At 38.4% G+C, this 23,265-nt stretch overlaps 3 protein-coding genes across 3 annotated transcripts in view; 2 read left to right on the top strand and 1 right to left on the bottom strand.

Moving 5' to 3' along the window:
- Nucleotides 1–12,690, bottom strand: part of LOC137073870 (uncharacterized) — a 76,532-nt gene extending 63,842 nt beyond the window's left edge. Inside the window, exon 1 of the mRNA XM_067442610.1 lies at nucleotides 12,597–12,690. Within this exon, the coding sequence (XP_067298711.1) occupies nucleotides 12,597–12,690 (94 nt within the window). The remainder of the gene's footprint in view (nucleotides 1–12,596) is intronic.
- LOC137080903 (uncharacterized) overlaps nucleotides 1–23,265 on the top strand; it is a 470,496-nt gene that overhangs the window by 349,841 nt on the left and 97,390 nt on the right. The window lies entirely within an intron of this gene.
- On the top strand, nucleotides 13,930–15,313 carry LOC137073789 (putative nuclease HARBI1). Its single transcript, XM_067442514.1, has 4 exons — nucleotides 13,930–14,521; nucleotides 14,637–14,749; nucleotides 14,815–14,926; nucleotides 15,000–15,313. The coding sequence occupies exons 1-4, from the start codon at nucleotides 14,101–14,103 to the stop codon at nucleotides 15,311–15,313; spliced, it is 960 nt and encodes a 319-aa protein (XP_067298615.1). The 5' UTR covers nucleotides 13,930–14,100.

Genomic DNA, 23,265 nt, shown 5'->3' with positions numbered 1-23,265 from the left:
CTGCCATTTTGGAATAGTAATAGAAAAATCACCTATTTGCTATTTCATTTCCTCCATGTCCTGCAACAACCTGCACAAAATTCAAATGGAATCGCAATCCCCTTTGCGTTTGCATTTCTATGTCTAACACAGTCAATTGTCAATCAGGCCTGAGGGCGGGGTTTATTGATGTAGTCTGAACGTAGGTTACGCCCCACAAGTGGTGGAAAACTGGAGTTGTGGCTATTTTTGTAATAAAAATGTAAAAAGTTCAAACTCTTTAGTTCAAAGTCAAAATGCTGAACTGACTGTATGTTTACGTGACAACCAGAAAAAAACAGCAAATAAGAAAACTGACATGACTGCATTAGGTAGCCTAGGCTATCTATGAGACAAATATCCTCATATTCGAACTGAAACAGTAAATTACCATGATGAGTTAAAATCAGCGAATCTATAGAAACTTGACATGATGTGAGTGGTGTGTTGTCCATATGATTTTGTGCTCAAGAGCCAAGCGATCAAAAAAGAAAAGAAAATTACATTAGTGACATTCAATCGCAGTTCATGTTCGTTTCATAGGATGATCTGATTTTCTGCTTCATATCATTTTATTCAACATTATTATTTTTCATCATATGTCAGCTATACATATTCATTTAACTTTATATTTGTATCTTTATTTTGACATTTAAAACATTTTCAGACACACATGCTGCTTAATTGTGGGGGTTACCGATGTATCTTCCTTCAGCTCAATTCCGTGAATTTTCCCGACAGACAACCGCCGTTCATATTAAATATTAACTGTTAACTGATTGGCTATATCATAATATTAAACTGCCATTAAATAAAAATACAATTGATGAGTGTCTGTGACTCATTAAAAAGACAACAAAAAAATGTCACAGGTTTATTTTAACGTGCAAACAGCAGCATTGAGAACAGCTCAGCAACAGAACCTGGATTGACACATTATAAAATTGTCACGCACCTGTAGTGTTTCTGAAAACAGAGAAATAAAATAATAAAAATAAAAGCATAAAATAAATAAGCCTACACTAAATATTCTCACTTAGCCTAGATAAATAATACATTAAGATGAAAAAACGAAAACACATTGAATCCGTTTAAATCTTTAAAGAACCATAATAGGTGGGGTTTTTTTTGTTGGGTGTTTTTTGTTTTGTTTTTTTGTTTTTTGTTGGTCAAACTAATTTTTTTCATCAAATAAAAATGGCAGTCTATTTACTCGCTCATTCTCAGCGCAGCTTGCTCAACCCAGAATGCCCTTTGTGACATGCTGGCTCGAAAATATGTGAAGTAATATAGGCTGTCCCCGACTAAAGTTTTTTTCCTACTCAACTTGTTCATTTAAGGCAGGGGTCGGGAACCTTTTTGGACCAAAGATCCCATTTTTTATTTTTTATTAAAGCAGTTTTCCAAAAGAGCCACAGTAAAAATAAAAATTATATAAAAGTATTATTTAAAAAATAGGCCTATATATATTTTATTTTTTTTAAATTTTAATAAAATTTCAACACTATAACAACAACAACAACAAAAAATCCAGCAAACGATAAATAAGTTGCAATATTGAATTAATTGTGCAGGTCTTTCACTGTGAGGTCGAGTTAAACATTTGTGTGTGAACACTGGTGAACACACAGTGCTATGTCTACTGTGTTTATGTGAATCCTTGGCATTTTGAAATATTTCTGTTTATTTAGCCGTTTAGGCGGGCTATGCTTGTCCGTATTGTGCTCGGAGTGCGCACATTATCCTGTCAGTAATCGCACTTTTAATATTTATTTTCGTCAACTGAAATCTGCGCGGATTATCATAAAAACAACACATGTACCAGCGGGTGAAATGTTTCAAAATGTCTCTTTGCACCAGTTTCAATAACCTATAACCTAAAAGGATAGGCCTATTTTAAAGATTGTATATGATGTATTATATATATATATATATATTTATTTTTTATGTCACATTTTATGCGTCCACAAATTGAAAACGCAATTGCAAATACAATTTGCAATTCCTTTTGAAAAATGTCAGCAATATCCTTCCATAGCTTCCACTCCCCAGTCTTTACTTGTTGCACCAGCAGTGTGTAAGGTACAACTTAGTTAGTTAGACCTAGTTTTGATGTAAATGGGCACTATGCACTACTTAATATTTTTGCGTTGCACCATTAAACTTAGTTAAGTGTAAATCTACATATAAATTAAATATTTACAGAAGCCTACTGCGGGAACATGACTATCCACAAATGCTGCGTCAGCATGCTGAATGCCCACATAAGACAACGATTGTGATAGTCAGCTGGTGACAGGGAACGACCACATCCAGAAACACATGGGTGGAATAACTTCTTGAAAAAGACACAGTGTCACACCCATGAACTCTTTTAGGGAAAAGCTCTTTCAGCGTGCTGAAGCACACAGGGAAATGGCAGTGGCAAAAACACAGGAAATAGTGCAACCACTATTAAGGATCACCCAACAGAGTTTTGCTGTAAAAACAGCAGAGTTTGTTTCACTATTACTGAGAATGAGGCCCTCGCTGTTGTGCCTTCATGCCAGTACCACCAAAACAACTTCAATCATCCTCTTAACACAGAAAACACTCTTCAGCAGTATAGAAGTCGGCTCCACAGTGAATGACAAATGTGCACTGCATCTGCTTCCTTATTTATACACTGCAGAGTCGGTTCGCAAGATGCAGATGCAAACCAGAAGTGATCCAAATTCTTCTGTGATGTCCGACGTACAGACTGAAAGGGAACTGATGTTGGGCTGAATAAAAATGTTTTACTCACGGCTGAATATAGGAGGTACTTCAATGCTCAAATCGCTGTCATCACTAGAGTCAGAGAGTTTGATTCCAAAGCTCGTATCCGAAACACCACGGTCATCACCGGACTCAGAGAGCTTTCTATAGCTAAAATTCTTTAGGAAAAATATTTACGTATTAGTACTGTCTCTTAATAAAGTGTCCTCCAAACTCTCACATAAAATGAGCATTATACATTCAGCCACTTTAATGTTCAGCATATAATAGCCTACAATTAAATACTGAAATATCTCCTTATGAATGAGACTCATCTGCTCATTATAAAGCAGAATTAATGCATTATTCACCGCTTAAGATTTCCCATAATTCTGAGCATGGCAGGGCTGCAACAAATAATCAAAATTGATAACAATTGATAATTTCAAAACACATTCACAGCCCAATCATTTTTACTAAAATATTTGTTATTGGGTGTTAAATCTTGTTTTTTACATTTACAATATTTTATTAAAAATTGTATGTACAACACAAGTAATTGTACTATTTTTCTGGACATTCACTGAAATGCAATGTAAAAAATGAGAAGTATTTTGCATGTAACAGTTAAAAAAAAAGACTGTTTCACTAAAACTCTGAACCTTTATTAATTGAATTATTTAAAATGTCCAGCTGCTTTAAAACTGTGGACAAACTGTTTATTTAATGTTATAATGTAATGTTTGAATTTTAAAATTTTATATATATATATATATATATATATATATATATATATATATATATATATATATATATATATATATATATATATATATATATATATATATTGTAAGTATATCATAGCCTTCATTAATTTTCCTTCAGTTTACTGCACACTTGTATAGTTGAATAATGCATATACAGTCAATACGCTGTTTGTATTACTTAATAATCTGGATAGTTGAACAAATTATTACTAGATTAATTGTTGCAACCCCCCTGCATATGGATTGACAGTTTCTGGGACATATACATACTGTCTGTATGACAGTCTCTGTACATGTGAACCAGCTGCTGCTCATAATTTATCAAAAAGTAATTTGGTATTGTTGTAAATAAACTTGTTACAGAACTGGCCATTGTAATACCATTTTTTATCAGTAATGTCCCTTTTTATTATAATCAAATGAGAATGAAACAAGGTTAAACAATGTATATGATGAATGTAAAGTTTCTCACCTGTAATTCACCCATGTCTCCAGCTCACAGAAGACACGCACCAGTGAACTGCTAAAGACAAAAAAAAATATTTAGAAAAGGCCTTTATTTTTTTATTTTTTTCATATAAACAACTGAATACACTGGGGCAAAAAAAGTATTTAGTCTGCCATCAATTGTGCAAGTTCTCCCACTTAAAAAGATGAGCGAGGTCTGTGATTTTCATCATTGGTACACTTCAACTATGAGAGACAGAATTAGAAAACAAATCCAGAAAATCACATTGTCTGATTTTTTTTATAATTCATTTGCAAATTATGGTGGAAAATAAGTATTTGTTTGAATAACAAAAGTTAATCTCAATAATTTGTTATATATCCTTTGTTGGCAATGACAGAGGTCAAACATTTTCTGTAAGTCTCCGAAAGGATTTTACACAGTGTCGTAGGTAGTTTTGCCCATTCCTCCATGCAGATGTCCTCTAGAGCAGTGATGTTTCGGGGCTTTGCTGGGCAACACAGATTTTAACTCAAAAATCCGTGGTAGTTTCACGGAATCGCCGATAATGCTGTGATGGGTTCACGGAAGTGATGCCTCTGTAAGTCAATGACAGGCAGCATCCGTGATCCACACACGGATTCCCTGTTCAACACCTTATATTCGTCAGTTTGATTCAGTCAGCATAATTTATTAACATTTATTTTTCTTTTTATTCAGACACGTTTTGAACACGTAACTCCATCCCTTCCCTAAACCTACCCATTTGTGTATTATTAAAAAACAGGCTATAACAGGCAGATACACAGATACTGAAGGCACAGTTTATTCAGAAACTACAAATATTCCAAATGATCTGAGGCCAAACGATTGATTTGTGTGAAGAAAATCCCCAAAAACGATCAGTAACGTCGGCATCTGGCGAATATTAACACATTTCAAATATTGCCGGCGGAAGAAACGTCACGTCAGCTTTGACAGCATTGGCTGTTGTGTGTCTTGTGACCAATTGCGTCATTACGTCAGCTTTGATTGTAAAATGCCATTGGCTCCTGTGTGTCTCGTGACCGATCGCGTCATCATACGGTCGTCTGTATCATTTGAATCATGAGAAATATGAACGAGTGTGTGTGTGGAACACGCTCATCATTTCAACGATTAAAACATTAAGGTCAACTACATCAAGATATCGTATGACTTCAGAAGACTTGGAATGCATGAGTTAATACTTCTATACGGTTTCTGATCAGTTTTTGCAATAAATTACTGTGACTGTACATTTATTTGCCTGCTATGTGTGTTATATTGTTGATAAGTGTGTAGGTTTAAGCTAGGAACGGAGTTAGTTGCTCCGAAATATAAAAGTAGGCTATAAATATTCATAAAATCACGTCGACTTTTACAAATGCAAATAATTAAATGTGTGTTGGGAATCTGTGTGTGGATCACGGATGCTGCCTGTCATTGACTTACATAGGCATCACTTCTGTGAACCCATCACGGTATTTTCGGCGATTCCGTGAAACTACCACAGGTTTTTGAGTTAAGGGTCCGTGTTCATTTCACGGAATTCTGTGAGGCCAGGTTGTCCCCCCGTGTGGATCTGGGATTTTTGCTCACCGTTCTTGTGATCATTTTGACCCCACGGGGTGAGATCTTGTGTGGAGCCCCAGATCGAGGGAGATTATCAGTGGTCTTATATGTCTTCCATTTTCTAATGATTGCTCCCACAGTTGATTTTTTTAACACCAAGCTGCTTACCCATTGCAGATTCAGTCTTCCCTTTTTTGACTTTTTTCAAAAATATATATTGTTTTAAGTTGTTAAATCCTCCTCTGATGAGATCTTCAGAGATTGAATGTCTTCTTTTATATTCAGTTGATTTCATCTAAAGCTGTGGCTGAAGTCAATATAACTGTAATAAAACCATGGTTTTTAAAAATACCAGTTACTACAGTAATTAAAACTAAAGTTTTACTATAGTATTACTACAATATAACTATAGTAAAACAATGGTTTTAAAAACCATGGTTCGCACCAAAATACCACGGTTACTACAGTCATAATTAAACTACACTTTTACTATAGTAAAACCATAGTTCTTTTTCGTAAGGGAAGTTAACCCAACTATGGCGACTTCCGCTCTGAGAAACCCGGAAATGTGAAAAGGGTCTAATTCTACTTTTTTTTCTTTCTTACAGTGTACCAAGTATTCAGACATAGTAGCCTTGGTACACTTTATTATCTTTGCTGTGTCTGAATATGCCTTCCCTACCAAGTAGAAAGCAAAGATAGCAAAACCGTGTGTGTGTGTGTGTGTGTGTGTGTGGGTGCGACCTGGTAATCCCTACGTTATGGGGACAAAATGTCCCCACAAAGATGGCAATATCCGAAATCCTTGTCCTTGTGGGGACATTTTTAGGTCCCCATGAGGAAAACATCTTATAAATCACACAGAAGGAGTTTTTTGGAGAAAGTAAAAATGCAGAATGTTTCCTGTGATGGGTAGGTTTAGGGGCAGGGGCAGTGTAAGGGGATAGGATGTACAGTTTGTACAGTATGAAATCTATTACGCCTATGGAAAGTCCCCATAAAACATGGAAACACGACTGTGCGTGCGTGTGTGTGTGTGTGTGTGTGTGTGTGTGTGTGTGTGTGTGTGTGTGTGTGCGTGTGTGTGTGTGTGAGAGAGCGAGAGAGAGAGAAAGACCCAATTGGATCCAATAAAATCCTGTTGAAACTATCCTACAGAATATGTATGTATTGTCTTATAAGACAATTCTCACAGAATCCAATAGGAATCAGATAACATTTGGAATCTTATTGGAATCCTTTAGGATTTATCCTACGGGATATTTATGTATTATCTTATAAGACAATTCCCAAAGAATCATATAGGAATCAGATAAGAATCTTAAAAGACATAAATTATCCTAGAAGATTATTTCTAACGGAATCCTACAGGAACGGTTCCAAAATATGATAGAAATTTTAAATGGAATCCTCCATTTTATTTCCATTAAAAATCCTTAAGGATTTTTTGACAAGGGCAGTTGTAGATCTTACATCTATATAAATGCAGTCCATCTTGTATTTCTCTTTCCTTCTGTGATTCTGCTCATTATCATCAACTGTCTTAAATAATGCTCAATCACCACTTAATTGATCACTAAATTATCTCATTAACTTTACCACTGATTCAGAGTTATTTTAAATCTATGTAGAGAGGGCCCATGGCTGCAACCGAAACCTCGTAAATGCTGCCTTCGCAAGACACTTTTGAAGGCAGGAAGGCATCAAGCCATGCCCGAATCTAATGTTAGCTTCACTTTCTGTCTCTGATCAAATTTGTATCATACATCTATCTTTCGCTGCCTTTGATATCCCACAATCCTGTGCTTTCCATTCAATGACAGTTGAGCTGGGGAAAAATTATGAAAGTCCGAAAGTCGTGTTTGCTGGTATGTTTGTGAGTAAATGTATGTTTTACCTATATTTTCCACTTCTGATGTCATTTCTAGTGAGAAATTACTACTGTAGTAATTAAATATATGTATTTAGTTCTCATCAAAGCTCTCTCAATTTTGCTGTAGATCATTAAACTCTTTCATTGCCTCAGAAGTCTGTCTGAAATTAGTTTTGTGAGTTGCCTTCATGCACAAAACACTGCCTAACGCCCGTTTCACACATACTCTGTCTGCAGTGCGTGTGCGGTGCGTGTTGCGTTGCGTGTGCGTTGCAGGATCCACACGCCCTGTAGTGCTTTCACATATGCTGCGTTTGCAGTCCGCAACTGATCCGCTGTTGCACACCACAAACACAGCATTGATTCATTATTTTTTATTTAAAATCCAAAAGTTTTTACTGAACATGCCTCGTCAGAATTCCAATTCTCTCTGTTTACTCTTTAATAGAAGTCAGGTTACGTAGCCTACTACATTTAAACAACATTTTATTAAATTCATTTATTCATATTTATATACTTTAGATTTAGCTCACACAAGTGGCAAAACATTTAAACATAGGTTATAGCCTTAAATCACAAACATTTTAAATTAGGAACTTACAATAGTCTATTCAAAAACAGCAGACTCTGGTCTTTTCTTTCGTTTTTAAACCCTTTTAAAAGAAATCCTGCAGGTCAAGAAGAACTTTGCTTTTCACCTCCAAGAAAGGACGAGTGCTATCCATTATGGCACTTTTTTTTTTACCTAAATGCCAGGTAAGGTGTCGTTTTGTTGCTTTACTTGAGAAAAAAAACCATGTGTTGACTTTGAAACAAGAGTATATTTTAAATGATATGCATCTGTGGTGAAATTACTAGATTTCCGCGTCAGTACATGTTTATTTTAATGCGAACAATCTTCTATCGCTTTAACGCAGCAACGCAGCGCAGCAAAAAATATACTCGGTACGAAAACGATCCGTGCACTGCTGCAGACGCAGCGCTTCTGGAACGGACTGACGGACCGCATCCGCGTGCAGTGTGAAAGCTGTCATCCGTTAACATGGGTACGGAAAAAAAGACACACCGCACACACACTGCAGATGGAGTATGTGTGAAACGGGCGTAACTCTGGAAATTTTGCGGTGCACTGCCTCACAGACCAATCAAACGTCTCGGTGGAATAGCGTCAGTAATATCTGGGGCAGACACATTTTGATATTGACAGTCAAAAGTTTCAAAACAAACCAAAGTCACAGCTTACTAAAATAAGTGTTATGCTTCTGTTCCAGACAGTTTTTGAGCACTCTGTTACACTCACTAATATCTGAATGTTCATTTGTTCTGCAGAGATTGAGCAAAGAACAGGCGATCATAACACGCCAAAATAGCACGGGAAATACACGTTTAATGCTTGAATATATAGGATAAAAAAATAGTAAAAAAAATATACAGTTCGGTCAGTCGTTTATTAGTACGTTTTCGCCAGTGTGTCTGGTTTTGGTTTCGCTTCAGCCATGCAATATTATTTAGATGCGTCACAGTCTACTCGCACATAATAATCAAAAATAGGCTACAAGTTACTGCACACTATACATTAGTGCCCTATTCGACTATACCGACCTTGTTTCAGTCTTTCTCTCGAAGTTCTTGAGTGTTTTGTGCCCTAATGAACTGGAGAAGCTCGACGTCCACGCGATGAGAGGGTGAATATCCACTAACACACACAGAACCAGTCCATTCAGTTTAGTTTTAGCCCATTACACAAATGAAAGATAAACTGTACATCATTCAAACTTAGCTAAAGGTTAAGAGAAACAACAGCAACTTATTTTCTCTTTCTTCGCTCCGCCTCTAAAGGAATGAGGTTAAACAACAGAGCAGAACGGAATCCAAAACTTGTTTCCACACATCCATCATAAAGAGAAAGAGCAGAACTGAACTAAACCAGTTTTACGTGATTGAGTAACTTAAGATAAGGGAAACATGATATACAGCAACACAAGAGTGAATATATTACTTATATTTCTGAAAATGTTTTACAAGAAATAGCTGGAGATCCTTTAATTATATTTATTAAATGTAATGTTGTCGACATCATCATCAGTGATATCATTATTCATCAGTTTCAACACTAGATGTCCTCAATGTACAGTGCTGAATAAATATCCCTTTACAAGACAGAATAACAGCTCAAAACTGACAGAAACATATTCATACTCATATCCTGTAAAGTTTTTATAACAGTCATGCATTTGACAAACTCTTCTAAACATTTATGTTTTCTGTCAGTGTCATTTTTTCTGATAGTTGTGGATTACTAATATTTCGCATTGGCAAAAAAAAAAAAAAAAAAAAAAACTTCCAATTTTTTGTTCTCATAAAATGTATCCAAATAAACAGGGCTATTTTACAGATAAATAAATAGAATACTGTAATTAATTTTGTATTAAAGTGATAAACATTTAGGAATATGATAATGAATAAGTAGTTATGCATAACATTTAATTGCAAATAATGAATTAGACAAATATGAGTCACAACCCTCCTTTCAATAAACTCCAAATGTTAGTTTATTGAAAATTTGTAATGTATATGAGGATTTATGCATTAAATAAAAAATAATAATTTAAACCTTTTTACCTTTAAATCAGAAAAGATCACCACCCCAAAATAAAACTTAATATGTATGCTTTGGTTGAAATTCTACAAAAATGACTTCAGAGCAAACTTGTGATGTCCGTTTAATCGGCAACAAAATACATTGTCCCATATGTTTACTTTTTCTTTTCTAGAAGAAACAGTTAAATTGAAATTGCCTATCGTTTCAATACATTTATGAAGTTCTGGGATAAGAAACTAATGTGCACACAGACCCACCCTTTAACCACTCTATATAACAAGACACAATACATGTCTAATAGGGGTGCATTCCTGTCTGATCTGGTTTATCAATGTACATATCTGGACTGGTATTCTGAACATCTTGTGCACAAAAACGAATTCTTATAAACAAATGGTGTCAAATTGGATATTGATGTTTATTTATTTTTTCACTTTTTTGAACTGAAATGGTTCTTGTTCCAATGGTGATAATTGGCTGGTGCTTCGCCAGAGGAACCAATGACTCTCGGTGTTATGTGTCCACACTACAGAGTGTTAAAATGAAGCAGTTTTGTAGACAATTAGATAATTACATGACAAATTAAGTGATGATTAAGCATTAATGATGAACACCTGCTGTTAAAGGTAGGATAGGCTATTTCTGAGTAGGGGGGCCATTTGTCCGGATTTTAAGCCCCCTGTCCGGTGTCCGGCGCAACCTCAAGCTGGACACTCAATCAGCCTAAAAAAAACACTCTAGAATCTTTATTGGGACGCAGCAGCATAGCGTCTAATGCCGTAAGATCTCTAGTCAAACAAATGATTGGCTGAAAGTGGTGTAAAATAAATATTTGATATATCATTGGTTAAAAATGTAAACAAGCACAACGTGCTGGCTATGTCATATCATAAAGTTACATGCCGAAACTGTCAGGAATCAGGAAATGGAGGACCCAGATGCAGAAGAACAATAATGACGGTTTATTAACAAGACAGATCAACAAGACACAATGGGGTAGTGGATGAGTGACAGTCCAAACACCAGACACCAGGGCAGGGGACGGACACCACAATTACGGGCAGGGGAGGATGACCACTGAGAGCAGTCCAGGCAGACAATGAACTTGACGACAGCTTGGGAGGCAACACCAGGCAGGGTGATGGTGGGACAATCCAGGCAGGAACCTGAGGCTTGATGTACTCACGGCATCAGCTCCCGTCTTAGCTGACAGGCAGTGGAGACAGCGGCCAGGGAAAACACAGGGCATGAACCAACACAGGACACACACACACGACAAGACTCTAGACGAGACAAGAAATAACAGACAAACTCAGAACTATGACTAAATGAAACAAAACTTAAATAATAAGTGGAGCTAGCAAAAAGGGGAAAAAAATAAAACCAATCTCTGTAAAAAGACTGAACTAAAAATAAAACTGGAAAAAATAAAATAAAAAGGTAAGCTTCAAAACCAAGAAAACTAAACAATAAGGCTAGGGAGAAATGCCCAAATAAAACCTGGAGAAAACGAGAGAAAATAAAGTCAGAAACTAAACTAAACTAACACTAGTGATGGGACATCTGAAGAGAGGCTCCGGAGCTTGTGTCGAGCAAAAAGGGGCGTTCCAGATGAAGCCGCGATTCGAGGCTTGTATCGTTTCTGTGAAAATCACGTGACGATGACAAACGAGGCCTCATTTTCTGTTGAATACGTCATTGCTTCATTCTGAGTATCGCTTTCGGATAAAAGTGGTTCGAAACCTCGCGGCTCTTGAGGGGTTTGCAGTAGGCATTTGCATTGGTGTTGAGGTGTTGGTTGTATGTAGTAACGATATCATTATATCATAGCTTGTATTATATATTATATTACATTATACTTAGTTTAGTAGATTATTAGAGTAAATTAGCCTATATCTAGTTGTAATACCTATACTACGTAATTATAATATATATATAGCCTATTTTAGTAGTAGTGTTATTATTATATATATTATTGCTATTATTATTATTATTAATATTATTATAAGACTAGACTGTATTAGGGAAAGCTTTCCCCATCCCTGTTCCACAATTCCAGTCCCATAAACACTGCACTCACAATAATTTATTTACAATCATTCTGGGCATTCACTGTCATCACTAACCCAAAGAACTACTGAATAGTTGAACACAAAGTTGTGTGTTTGTGTGAGTTGTGTGTGCATAGGTTAATACAAGCAGAGTAAAATACTTTATTAATACACAGGCAATAGAAAAAGGGTGTGCCCACACTATGACAATTTGGTTGCTCAGGATGAATAGATTTGTGTGCGATGCATTGCTTTGCACAGCAGGTGTCACTAGGGAGCACACTGTTTCATGAGGCTTCAGCTAAATGAACCTTTTGGTGAAGCAATGGGCTGGAAAGCTCAGTGGTTCAGGAAGCCTCATTTGGCCATCACTACTAAAAATACACGAACAAAGGAAAAAACTGAAAATAAATCAAAAGCTAGAAAAATGAGACACTAAATCTAGAACAGGCTAGACAAGGCGCTAGAGACATGTATGCACAAGCAAACACACACAAACGCAACAAACCAGCAAAGACATGAGGGATGGTAGCACAATAGCTGTGTCTCATCTCGGAAGACTGCGTCCTCCAGAGGTCGCATTCGAAGGCTGCATACGTCATAAGGCCGTCTCATTTCTAAAAAGTGAGTAGGACTCTCCAAACGCGACCTTCCAATGCGTCCTTCTTTCACAGGATTTCGGAGTGTGCATGAGGTGTAGCCTTCACGGCTGGAGATAACCCACAATTCTTTGAGTCTCCATTAACAACCGTCATTTTTTTTTAAATATTATTTGAACAAACGGCACCACCGCCAGATATACATGCGAGCGTAGGTGTGGTGTTTAAATTTCAAGCTTTTTTTGTTTTTTTAAGCTCTATTATACTTATTATACTTTATCTTATCTATTATACTATATATACTTTATGTACTGTTTAATAAAGCGTCTATTTGGACAAGATTAAAGTTCAACATATAAACATACACTATCAATGAAGTGTTGTCAACGGTTTTTATCAGTTTTAGTTTGATAAACATGATGATATAACATCGCGGCTACATGAAAAGAGGTTTTACTGTTATAAATAAATTATTTGTGAGCATTAGCATAACGTAAGGTTTTAGAATAAAAACGAAACCCACGTGTTCGCTGTCATACGGTGAATCGGCCAATCGTGGATCAGCTGTGTCGTCATCAGAGCTCTTGCATCCACCTGCAGCCACCCTTGAGAATCTGCAGCGGCTGCATCAGCCGGCTGTTCTCGAATCGCTCTCGCGGTACTTTGTTGACATACGTCACAGTCACGTGCCGTCGGCGCTGTCTCAAGTCGGACAACATTTCTAACCGGCATGCACTGCTTCAAGTCAGCCGCCGATCGGTCTGCGCATCGCTAGGTGAAGTCGAACAAGCCTATTGACAGATCCAAGTACTAAGACACAACACAAACATAGAGACATTAAACAAAGACAAAACAGACAGAGCTGCCAGGGCAGAACCCTGACAGAAACGTCAGACCTCATTTAATCCGGAATGGACAAAAGAGCACAAATTTATATAAAAAAGCACACAAGTGAAACGTCGCTGTGAAGTGAATGTTAGTAGACAAGAGAGAGCCGCCACTGACCGACATGCCAGAATGGAAAAACATAAAAGTAACCGACGAGCCGCAGGTACGTCTTCCAATGTAACAAAGTTCCTAGAATAAGGAGGAAGTAGACCGGCTCGGCGTGACTGGGGCTGCGTTTGGAAACCGCATACTCATTTAGGTAGGTACTCAATTTCAATAAGTACTTACTTAACGAGCGCTAAAAGAGTAGGTAATATATATCCAGGGGGGTATTCCAAAAAGCAGGTTATGTGACATACCTGGGTATGTTTAAGGGTAAGTTCGTGGATAACCTCAACGTTCGGTTCCAAAAACAGAGGTAACTTTCTGGGTATGTATGTAACCATAGCAACTGACTCTCTGAAGATAACCTGCTCGAGAGCAGGTTATGTTTCAGTGTAACTTCGTTTCAGAAGGTTGGTGAGCATGGCGTGCCCTTTTGACGAGGATCCTGTGGACGTAGAAGCACAAATTATACGAGGTTTTTTTCGTCGGGAGAGGGTTATAAGACCGCATATTGATGTGTTTGCATACCCTAATGAATATTTAAAAGAGCGTTATCGTTTTTCAAAAGATTCATTAGTTTATTTAACACGTCTTTTAAAACCGCATATCGCAAATGTGACAAACCGCGACTCTGCGCTTAGAACAGAAAACATTCTGTGCATAGCACTTAGGTTTTTTGCGTCCGGCCATTTTTTGTACAGTGTGGGCGATTCAGAGCATGTGGGAAAGGCAACTGTGTGTACAGTGTGTCTGGCACTTAAACAGTTGTTACCTACGTGTGTACAATTCCCTGGCCATAAACCTCTGCTTGTTATTAAAGACGAATTCCACAGAGTGGCAGGTTTGTCCTTTGTAGTAAAATATATGACGCATATGTAATATTTAGTCATATTATTAATATCTATACATGTATTCCTTATGCACACACTTCATACTTCCATAACTTTTTGTTTCAGGGTTTCCAAATGTAATTGGGTGCATTGATGGCACTCACATTCCTATTAAAGCTCCCTCAATAAATGAAGGAGACTATGTTAATAGGAAATCTATTCATAGTATCAATGTGCAGGTAACAACTTAATTTTTTCCCCTTCTTAAAATCATCAAAGTCATTACTTTTTCCACTAACTATAGGTAATATGTGAGGCAACCCAAATCATCACCAATGTCGAGGCAAAATGGCCAGGATCTGTGCATGATGCCAGAATTTTCCGCCAGTCATCATTATGCCAGACATTTCAGCAGGGTATTATTTGCTTTATACAATTTTTGTTTTTTCGTTTTTACTATATTTGTGTTGTACACGTCAATCATTACAGGACAGTACAATGGTTACTTGCTGGGGGACAGAGGATACCCTTGTCTGCCCTATTTAATGACACCCTACCCTGAACCTGAGCCTGGACCACAGACACGGTTTAACCTGGCTCACAGCCGAACACAGGCCAAGGTGGAGATGACTATAGGGATCCTCAAATCTCGGTTTCAGTGTCTGCGTGGGCTCCGGGTTAGTCCAGAGAGGGCATGCGACATTATTGTGGCTTGTGTTGTGCTTCACAATATTGCCACTATAAGAGGAGAGAGCCTCCTTGTATTGAGGAAGATGGCCCAGAGGAACACAGTCAGATTTTAGAGGCCAACAGAGACGGAAGACTTTTGAGAGACAGGATGTGTCAAAATTACTTTTAATAGTTTTTTTTTTTTTGCACTGGTCTGCCCTGCCAGGCAGTTTATTTCTTCATTTCCTGAAAAACAATAAAAGTAAAATTCATTAAAATGTTTTTTTTTATATATATATTGCTTTACATAGATAGATAGATAGATAGATAGATAGATAGATAGATAGATAGATAGACAGACAGACAGACAGACAGACAGACCACTTTTAACATGCAACAGATTAATATTCAGACAAGTTCTCACCTTAAGGCGATTCTCAAGTAATTCTATTTCAAGTGCTGCTTTTTTAATGAGGAGCCTTTTCTCTTCCATTTGAAGCTGTATAAGGTCCATCTCCATGTCACTTTTTCTTATTTGTTTTTGAAGATGGACCTTATACAGCTCCTTTGCTGGCAACTAAGGTGGAAAAATGTAATAAATGAGATTGTTTGGTCAGACAATAAAATTCAAATATGGACACATGGACACAAATTCTTACCCTGCTTAGATTGGGGCGGCAGTGGCTCAGTGGTTCATGTAGGTTGTCTACAAACCAGAAGGTTGGTGGTTCAATCCCCGGTTCCACCTGACCAATTGTCGAAGTGTCCATGAGCAAGACACCTAACCCCAGCTGCTCCCGACGAGCTGATGGCGCCTTACATGGCTGACATCGCCGTCGGTGTATGAATGGGTGAATGTGAGGCAAAAATGTAAAGCGCTTTGGATAAAAGCGCTATATAAATGCAGTCCATTTACCATATAAATGCAGTCCATTGTGTGCTGAGGCTGAAGGACCCTCATCTGTGTGCAAATCCCTAGGTATGTACTATGAGAGGACAATGACAGTTACGCTAATGCAAAAAGGGCCCATACATCATAATGGTATGCATCATACCTCAGTGGATCTACCAGCATTGTCCACTACTGTCACAGCAGATGTGATCTCTTCATCGTCAACATCATCTTCATCCTACAAGACAAATATTCAAGTATACATTATTTGGCAAAAAAAACAAAAACGTAAAAGTACCTGACAACAAATCACTTATAACTGTGACAGACTGTGTTCTTTCTGGAGAGTCCAATAATACAATCCGTCCATCAGTATCTATAAGAACACACAACCCGTTAAATTCTCAATATTATCAAAGAAAATAATACATCATATGCAGTTAAATAAAATAAGCCTACGTAAAAAATGTATCTTGTTCAAAAAGCCTTCAAGTGACAGAGATAGTAATTTATCAGGACAAAAAATGAAAACAAATCATAGAAGTAAACTTACATGTCACCCTTTTTTCACCATCACTTGTGGTGCATATGTGTGATGAACTGCCCCCTGGAATGCCAGCAACCACTGGTCGGCCTTTATTAAGGGACAGAGCCAGCTCCTCAGATGGGGTGAGGGGAGGTGGTGGTGGCCCCCCGCCAGTTAGACGGGCTTCAGTCTTCTTTCTGTTAGCTGCATGACAGAAGGAATATACTAAATCCTGTTATAATAATAGTTCAGTAATTGTGTAATCAGATATTACCTTTTTGCAGAATGTTTTTGTGTTTCATTTTGACTTGGCTTAAAGTTCTTGTGGCTCCAGAAGGATTACACCTTATTAAATAAGAAATATACATTATTATTTCAAGCTAAATAAATAAATGGCAGGAAAAGTAAATGCTTTCATAGTGATTTAACATATTCATAAGGGTGTATAAGTCATACTTCATTATTTTGCATTTTAATAAAACGGAAACCAAAACCAAATTTGTAATTTAATAAACTCACGCATTTACTCTGTCCGTTATTTTTTGCCAAGCCAACTCTCTTGCTTTAGCCGATGCAGCTGTATTGCTGTGACTGTGTTGATTTTGATGGAATAATTTCAGGCAGACAATCAGGTGGATGGTCACTCAAGGTTTCTCTGTTTATTTGGCCTGAAGAAAACACACAAGGCCAAAAAGGCTGGTTAGAGGCACTGCATCAGCGTTGCATGAATAATCAGCAGCGAACCATCGCGAAACTGCTGGAGATACATTATTTCCAAGTGATCGTATAGTGGACAATTATTAATAAAACATACATTGAAGAAAAAATAAAATAAAACTGCATCTTTTTTTCACAATAACCATAACATTACATTTATATAATGTAACTATAAACTCAAGTGACCGATATTTTACATATTTTGTGTAAATAGTATAGAGAAGAAAGAACACTCATATCTAAAATGGCGCAGAAACACGCTCAGCATGTGCGAGGGCCTAAAGCACGTGTGATCGCTAACACACAATTCAGACGATAATTCATGCACAACATGACAAAACATACCTGAAGAAAACACACAAGGCCAAAAAGGCTGGTTAGAGGCACTGCATCACCGTTGCATGAATAATCTTAAAATAAACAGAGATCGGAGTTCACAAGTACATTAATACACACTCCTTGTTTCATCGTCACAAATAACACATATATGACTCGAATTACAGCGCTATGAGATGACAGACAAAAGCAGGAAACTTGTGTATAGTATAAAAGTTCAGCTTTGCACTTGAAAACAGTCCAAAATAAGTTATAAAGACGGAGCAATGATCAAAGCAGCTTACCAGCAGCGAACCATCGCGAAACTGCTGGAGAATACGCAGCTCCGCCCCTCAACACAACGTGCGTGAGTACAAGTGATGTAACAGCCAATGGCGAGTTTTCCCAATTTGTGCATGAATTTAACTAATATTATTTAAACCCTGTTACATACACCCCCCTTAAATTCTGCTAAATTGGGCAAGAACGAGCATATGTAACGAACAAAGCATACAGTAAAAATGGTAGAGAGAAAAGAAAAAAAAAACAGGTGTGAGTACAAGAGCTTTGCGATACAATTCGTCAGATAATCAATCTCTTCTCAGGAAGTGTATAAGAATGGAATGGTACCATGTCCCACACTCAATACAGACTATAGGAGGTGCAGTCTACACACTCCTAGTGGTTATAAACGTATCTCTGCTCTTCAAATTTCTTTTGATGCAATAAACTCCTCAGACTCTTAGAGAAGAAAAATAACTCATTTCAATGTTAGACTCTTAATCAGTTATCTTAGATAGAAATCAACATTAAACAAAAATGTTCCTTATCAACTCAACAACAAAGTTTGTTCCCTGAAAAATAACTCGGCTATCACTGTGTGAATCACTTTTCACTATTTTCTGATTCTCAATTTCACAAATAAGTCTGTTAGGAGGCTTAACTGATCTCCCTAACCGTGTAGTGATATTGCTTGTGTGTGTACTTGTGGGCTGTTCGCAAATGACAGGGGTAAGTCTGTTATCAAGTTCATGCAAACAGCTGGAGAAATCATCTGGCTTAGATTCAGGTAACCTTTCTGTACTTTCAACAGGTTCAGGAACATGCTCAGTTTCTGGACTTTCTAGCTGATCATTATCAAAACACTCTGGACGATTCATCTCATCAGGGATATCTGAAGCTTCACCACAAGTAGCATCCTGAGTAACATCACTATCATGTGTTCCATCCGTCTGAAGTAACCATTCTGATGTCTTTGAAACAGGATCAGGATCCTCCATTAGAGCGGAATCAAGAGCACTGCCACGGGTAGCACCAGTGGAATCTGATCGAACTGACTCCTCACTATCATCATCCCAGGATAAGAAGTTAACTGGAAGCAACAGATTTCTGTGCACCACTTTTTCTTTGCCAGTCTGAACATCCTTGATCTTGTACACATTGATTTCTGGTTTCACTGATTGTACCTCATACAGCACAGAGTCCCACTTGTCCGCAACTTTCCTCATGCCTTTCTCTCCACGGTTAGCCAGCAAAACTCTATCTCCCACTGCTAAGGGTGAACCTCTGACCTTCCGATTGTAAAAATGGCATGGCGGTTCTGCTCTTTGAGACTGTGTTTTCGGGCAATTTCTGCAGCTGTGTTCAGGTCTCTTCTTAGTGCAGTGACAAACTCATGGTGGCTGACCACTCCATCATCACAAAGTACATGCTGAAACATGATGTCGATCGGCAGCCTCGGGATACGCCCAAACATAAGATAAAAGGGAGCGAACCCGGTCGTCTCATGCACTGTACAATTATAACTGAATGTCAACGTTCGTAGAAGCTGTGGCCACCTCGCTTTAGATTTCACTGGGAGAGCTCTTATCATATTCCCCAGAGTCCTATTGAATCGTTCTGCTAAGCCGTTACCCATAGGGTGGTATGGTGTAGTGTGCGATTTTTGAACACCAGCCATCTCAAGCAAGTTCTTTATGATTTTGCTTTCAAAATTTGCACCCTGGTCCGAATGTATTCTCTTTGGAAATCCATAAATGCAAAAAAAGTCATTCCAAAGGCGACGGGCAACTTGTTTAGCTGACTGGTTTTGGCAGGGAAAGGCATGTGCCATCTTAGAAAAATGATCTGTCACTACTAGAACATCAGCAACCTTCCCTGAAGTCTGTTCAGCACTCCAAAAGTCTATGCATACCAGTTCCATAGGCTCAGAGGTCCGAATGTGCTCAAGGGGCGCACGAGCATCTGGCTCTGGAGTTTTCCCGACAACACATCTCTGGCAGTTTTTCACATAAAGCTTGATGTCCTTACTCATTCCTGGCCAAAAGAACCTTTCAGCAGCGAGGGAGAGAGTTCTCGCACTACCCTGATGTCCAGCTGCATCATGAACACCATGGAGAATTTCCTGCTTTAAGGAATCAGGTACAACATACTGAAGGAGTTTCTTATTCATCAGACGATCCTTCTTTACTCTGTACAGCACGTGATTACGACTCTTCAGCTTTTTCCAGTGCTTCAAAAGGTTTTTCACAGAGCTAGGTTCCTTTGCTCGCTCACTCTTTGAAGGACGTTTATGTCTCAGAACATAGTTGATGACTCTACCGACTATGTTTTCCTGCTCTTGGAGATTAGAGAGTCTGGAAAACGGGATTGCAACAGATGGATCTTCAGCAGGGAGTTGGAGTGACGTCGGACTGGCCACAGTTAACGGACTAACTCCACCATCGCAGTGAGCGCCTAGGACAGCAGAAACTTCAGCAGCATCAAAGGATCCAGGACATGAGTCATCCACAGCATCTTGCAGCTCGTTCTCAGTACTGTCATCACTGGTATCCTGCACACTTTGATAGTTGTTAGTGACACGAAAGGCATCTTGCACAGTTCCGGTAACAACACCATTGACCTCATCCAAGAGAGAGACATATGGTTCTTTCAACAGACGATGGCTGACACAAGACTTGACAAAGGGCTCTCTGCTCAAGGCATCTGCAACAACGTTCTTTGTGCCTGGCACATACTTCAAGTCAAAGTCATAAGCAGCAAGCTTCGCCACCCAACGCTGTTCACATGCATCTAATTTGGGTTTGGTCAGAATATAGGTCAAAGGATTATTATCAGACCATGCAGTGAAATGTCTCCCTTTTAGCCAATGGCTAAACTTGTCACAAATGGCCCACTTTAAAGCCAGAAATTCGAGTCTATGTGCTGGGTAGTTCATCTGAGACTTGGAGAGTGTTTTGCTAGCAAAAGCAACTGGGCGTGCGATTTTCTCACCAGGGGGCACCTGAGATAGCACAGCTCCTATGCCATCAAATGAAGCATCAACAGAGAGAACAAAGGCTTGACTGAAATCTGGGTGAGCTAGGGTCACACTGTGCAGAAGGTCTTGCTTCAAAGTTTCAAAAGCCGTTCGACACTCACTAGTCTAATCCTCAGGTGAAAGCTTTTTGACACTGAGTGGCTTCCTCACACGACTACACTTCCTTTGAGTTTTATTCTGCGATCCATCTGAAAGGAGACTGAAAAGAGGTTTTGCCTTCACAGAACAGTCCTTAATGAAATGCTGATAGTATAAAATCATACCCAGGAAAGATCTGATCTTCTTTTGAGAAGGTGTTATACTATCGGTTTCCATGAGGTCAGCAGTCTGTATGTCACTGATCACTCTCACCTTTTCTGGGTCAGTCTGAACACCATTACCAGTAACGACATGTCCCAAGAACTTAACAGATCTCCTGAGAAACTTGCACTTCTTTGGCGCCAGCTTTAAATTGTGCTTAGACAGGCGTGAGAAAACTAGTTCTAGTCGATCGAGAGCTACCTGCTCACTCGGTGCAAACACCATCAGATCGTCCAAGTAGCAGAGAAGGCTTGTGAAATTCTCATCACCGAAAATGGACATCATCATTCTCATAAAGGTTGCTGGGCTGTTGGTCAATCCCTGAGGTAAACGATTGTACTCATGGAGGCCGAAAGGAGAGGAAAAAGCAGTATACTTCTTATGCTCTTCAAACAAGGGAACATTATAAAAGCCAGAAGTCAAGTCCATGGTAGAAAAGAAAACGTTGCCTCCTAAAGCTGCGAGTGCATCTGCTTGGTGTGGGAGTGGATGGGCATCTTTCACTGTCTTCGCATTCATCTAAAATCTGTACAAATACGAAGGTCACCATTCTTTTTCCACACCAAAACTAGTGGAGATGCATATTCACTCTGAGATTTCCTTATAATACCTTTTACTTCCATCTCATTCAAGGCAGTGCGCAGCTTATCATAATGACTGGGGGCTACACGTCGATAAGGCAGTCTAAATGGCTTCTCATCCACCAAGTGAATTTTGTGAACAAAGTCGGTGGCTTCTCCACAATCCATTTTTCCACGAGAAAACGTTGACTCATACTTCTCAATGAGATCCAAAAGTCGATCCTTCCACTCCTCTGACACTTCACAGTCATCCAGTTCCAGATGACTACATTGCTTCATTTTAATATTATTGGCTTAAACTCCTCATAAGTATGCATTAAAACTTCCAACTCCTGTGAAATACGCAGCTCTCTTTTTTTCGCTTTGAGTTTCCATGGTGACTCGTGAAATCGGCGATCCATTGAAAATGTCTTTATACATGCACCGTGCACGCGCATTAACTCTGGGTAACCCGTCAGAGGTTGATTAAACTAACTCTTCTCAGGTGTTTTGGAACTGACATACTCATGGTATGCCTGTTTGGGGTAAATCAACCCAGAGGTTATAGTTTATCAAATGGTAAGTTAACCAAGCTTTCTGGAATACCCCCCTGATCATTTGCTTCCGTTATTTTGCTTATTTTATGTTCTGTTGGTGTTCTCAAATGGCTGCCTTACAAAAGACTTGATACGAAAAATCTAAGAAACCAAGTAAATAAAATGAGTACTTGAACAGCCATTTTGTGTTGTGTCATTTATGTTGCGGTCCTGCCCTAGACCTGGGCCGTAACAACAGAAAAATATGTGTTTGATTATGTCGGTCTGTTGACAGATCACCTGAACATGAATGAATGTTATCAGTTCAGTCACAGTGACTGAGAGCCTACATGTGTTGCTTGACCAGATGAAATGAAAACAAACCCAGATAGCAAGCATGTTTGGGCCACATGTGGGTATTATCTGGCACATATGGCCCAGATATGGCATTCCTGAACAGATATGGGCCAGAATGTGACCATATTTGTTTTGCCATAACTTTAAAATCGGTGGGAAATGTGGTCTTGGTTCACAACTGTTTTTGAGAGTTTATGGCCCAGATAACAATGTACACATAAGGGCTATATGTGTTTGAATTTGAATTTGAAGAATTTATTTCACACACTTTATCATTTCATTTTAGAGGCAAAATTAACAATAGTTACAGAATGGTTATTGTGTGTAAAATGGGAAACCCCAAAGAAGCTACTGAAAGCTTTTAGGAGGGGGCCCGATTAAAAACGGATGCATGCAAGAAAACTAGTCCGGAGTTTTAAATCTATGGCACATAGTATTTGAGCTATGGCACAAAGTGAGAAAGGCTGACTTGTGGTAAACCTTTGGATTATATATGGAAAAACACAGCAAACCTGAAATCAAGGGCAGCTGACATCCGAGGTTTCACACCTCAGGTGGTTGCAT

This window comes from Pseudorasbora parva, chromosome 1 (assembly GCF_024679245.1).
Source record: "Pseudorasbora parva isolate DD20220531a chromosome 1, ASM2467924v1, whole genome shotgun sequence".
Classification (NCBI taxonomy): Eukaryota; Metazoa; Chordata; class Actinopteri; order Cypriniformes; family Gobionidae; genus Pseudorasbora; species Pseudorasbora parva.
Note: the sequence above shows the minus strand (reverse complement) of the source record. Positions and strands in the feature narration are given on the sequence as shown.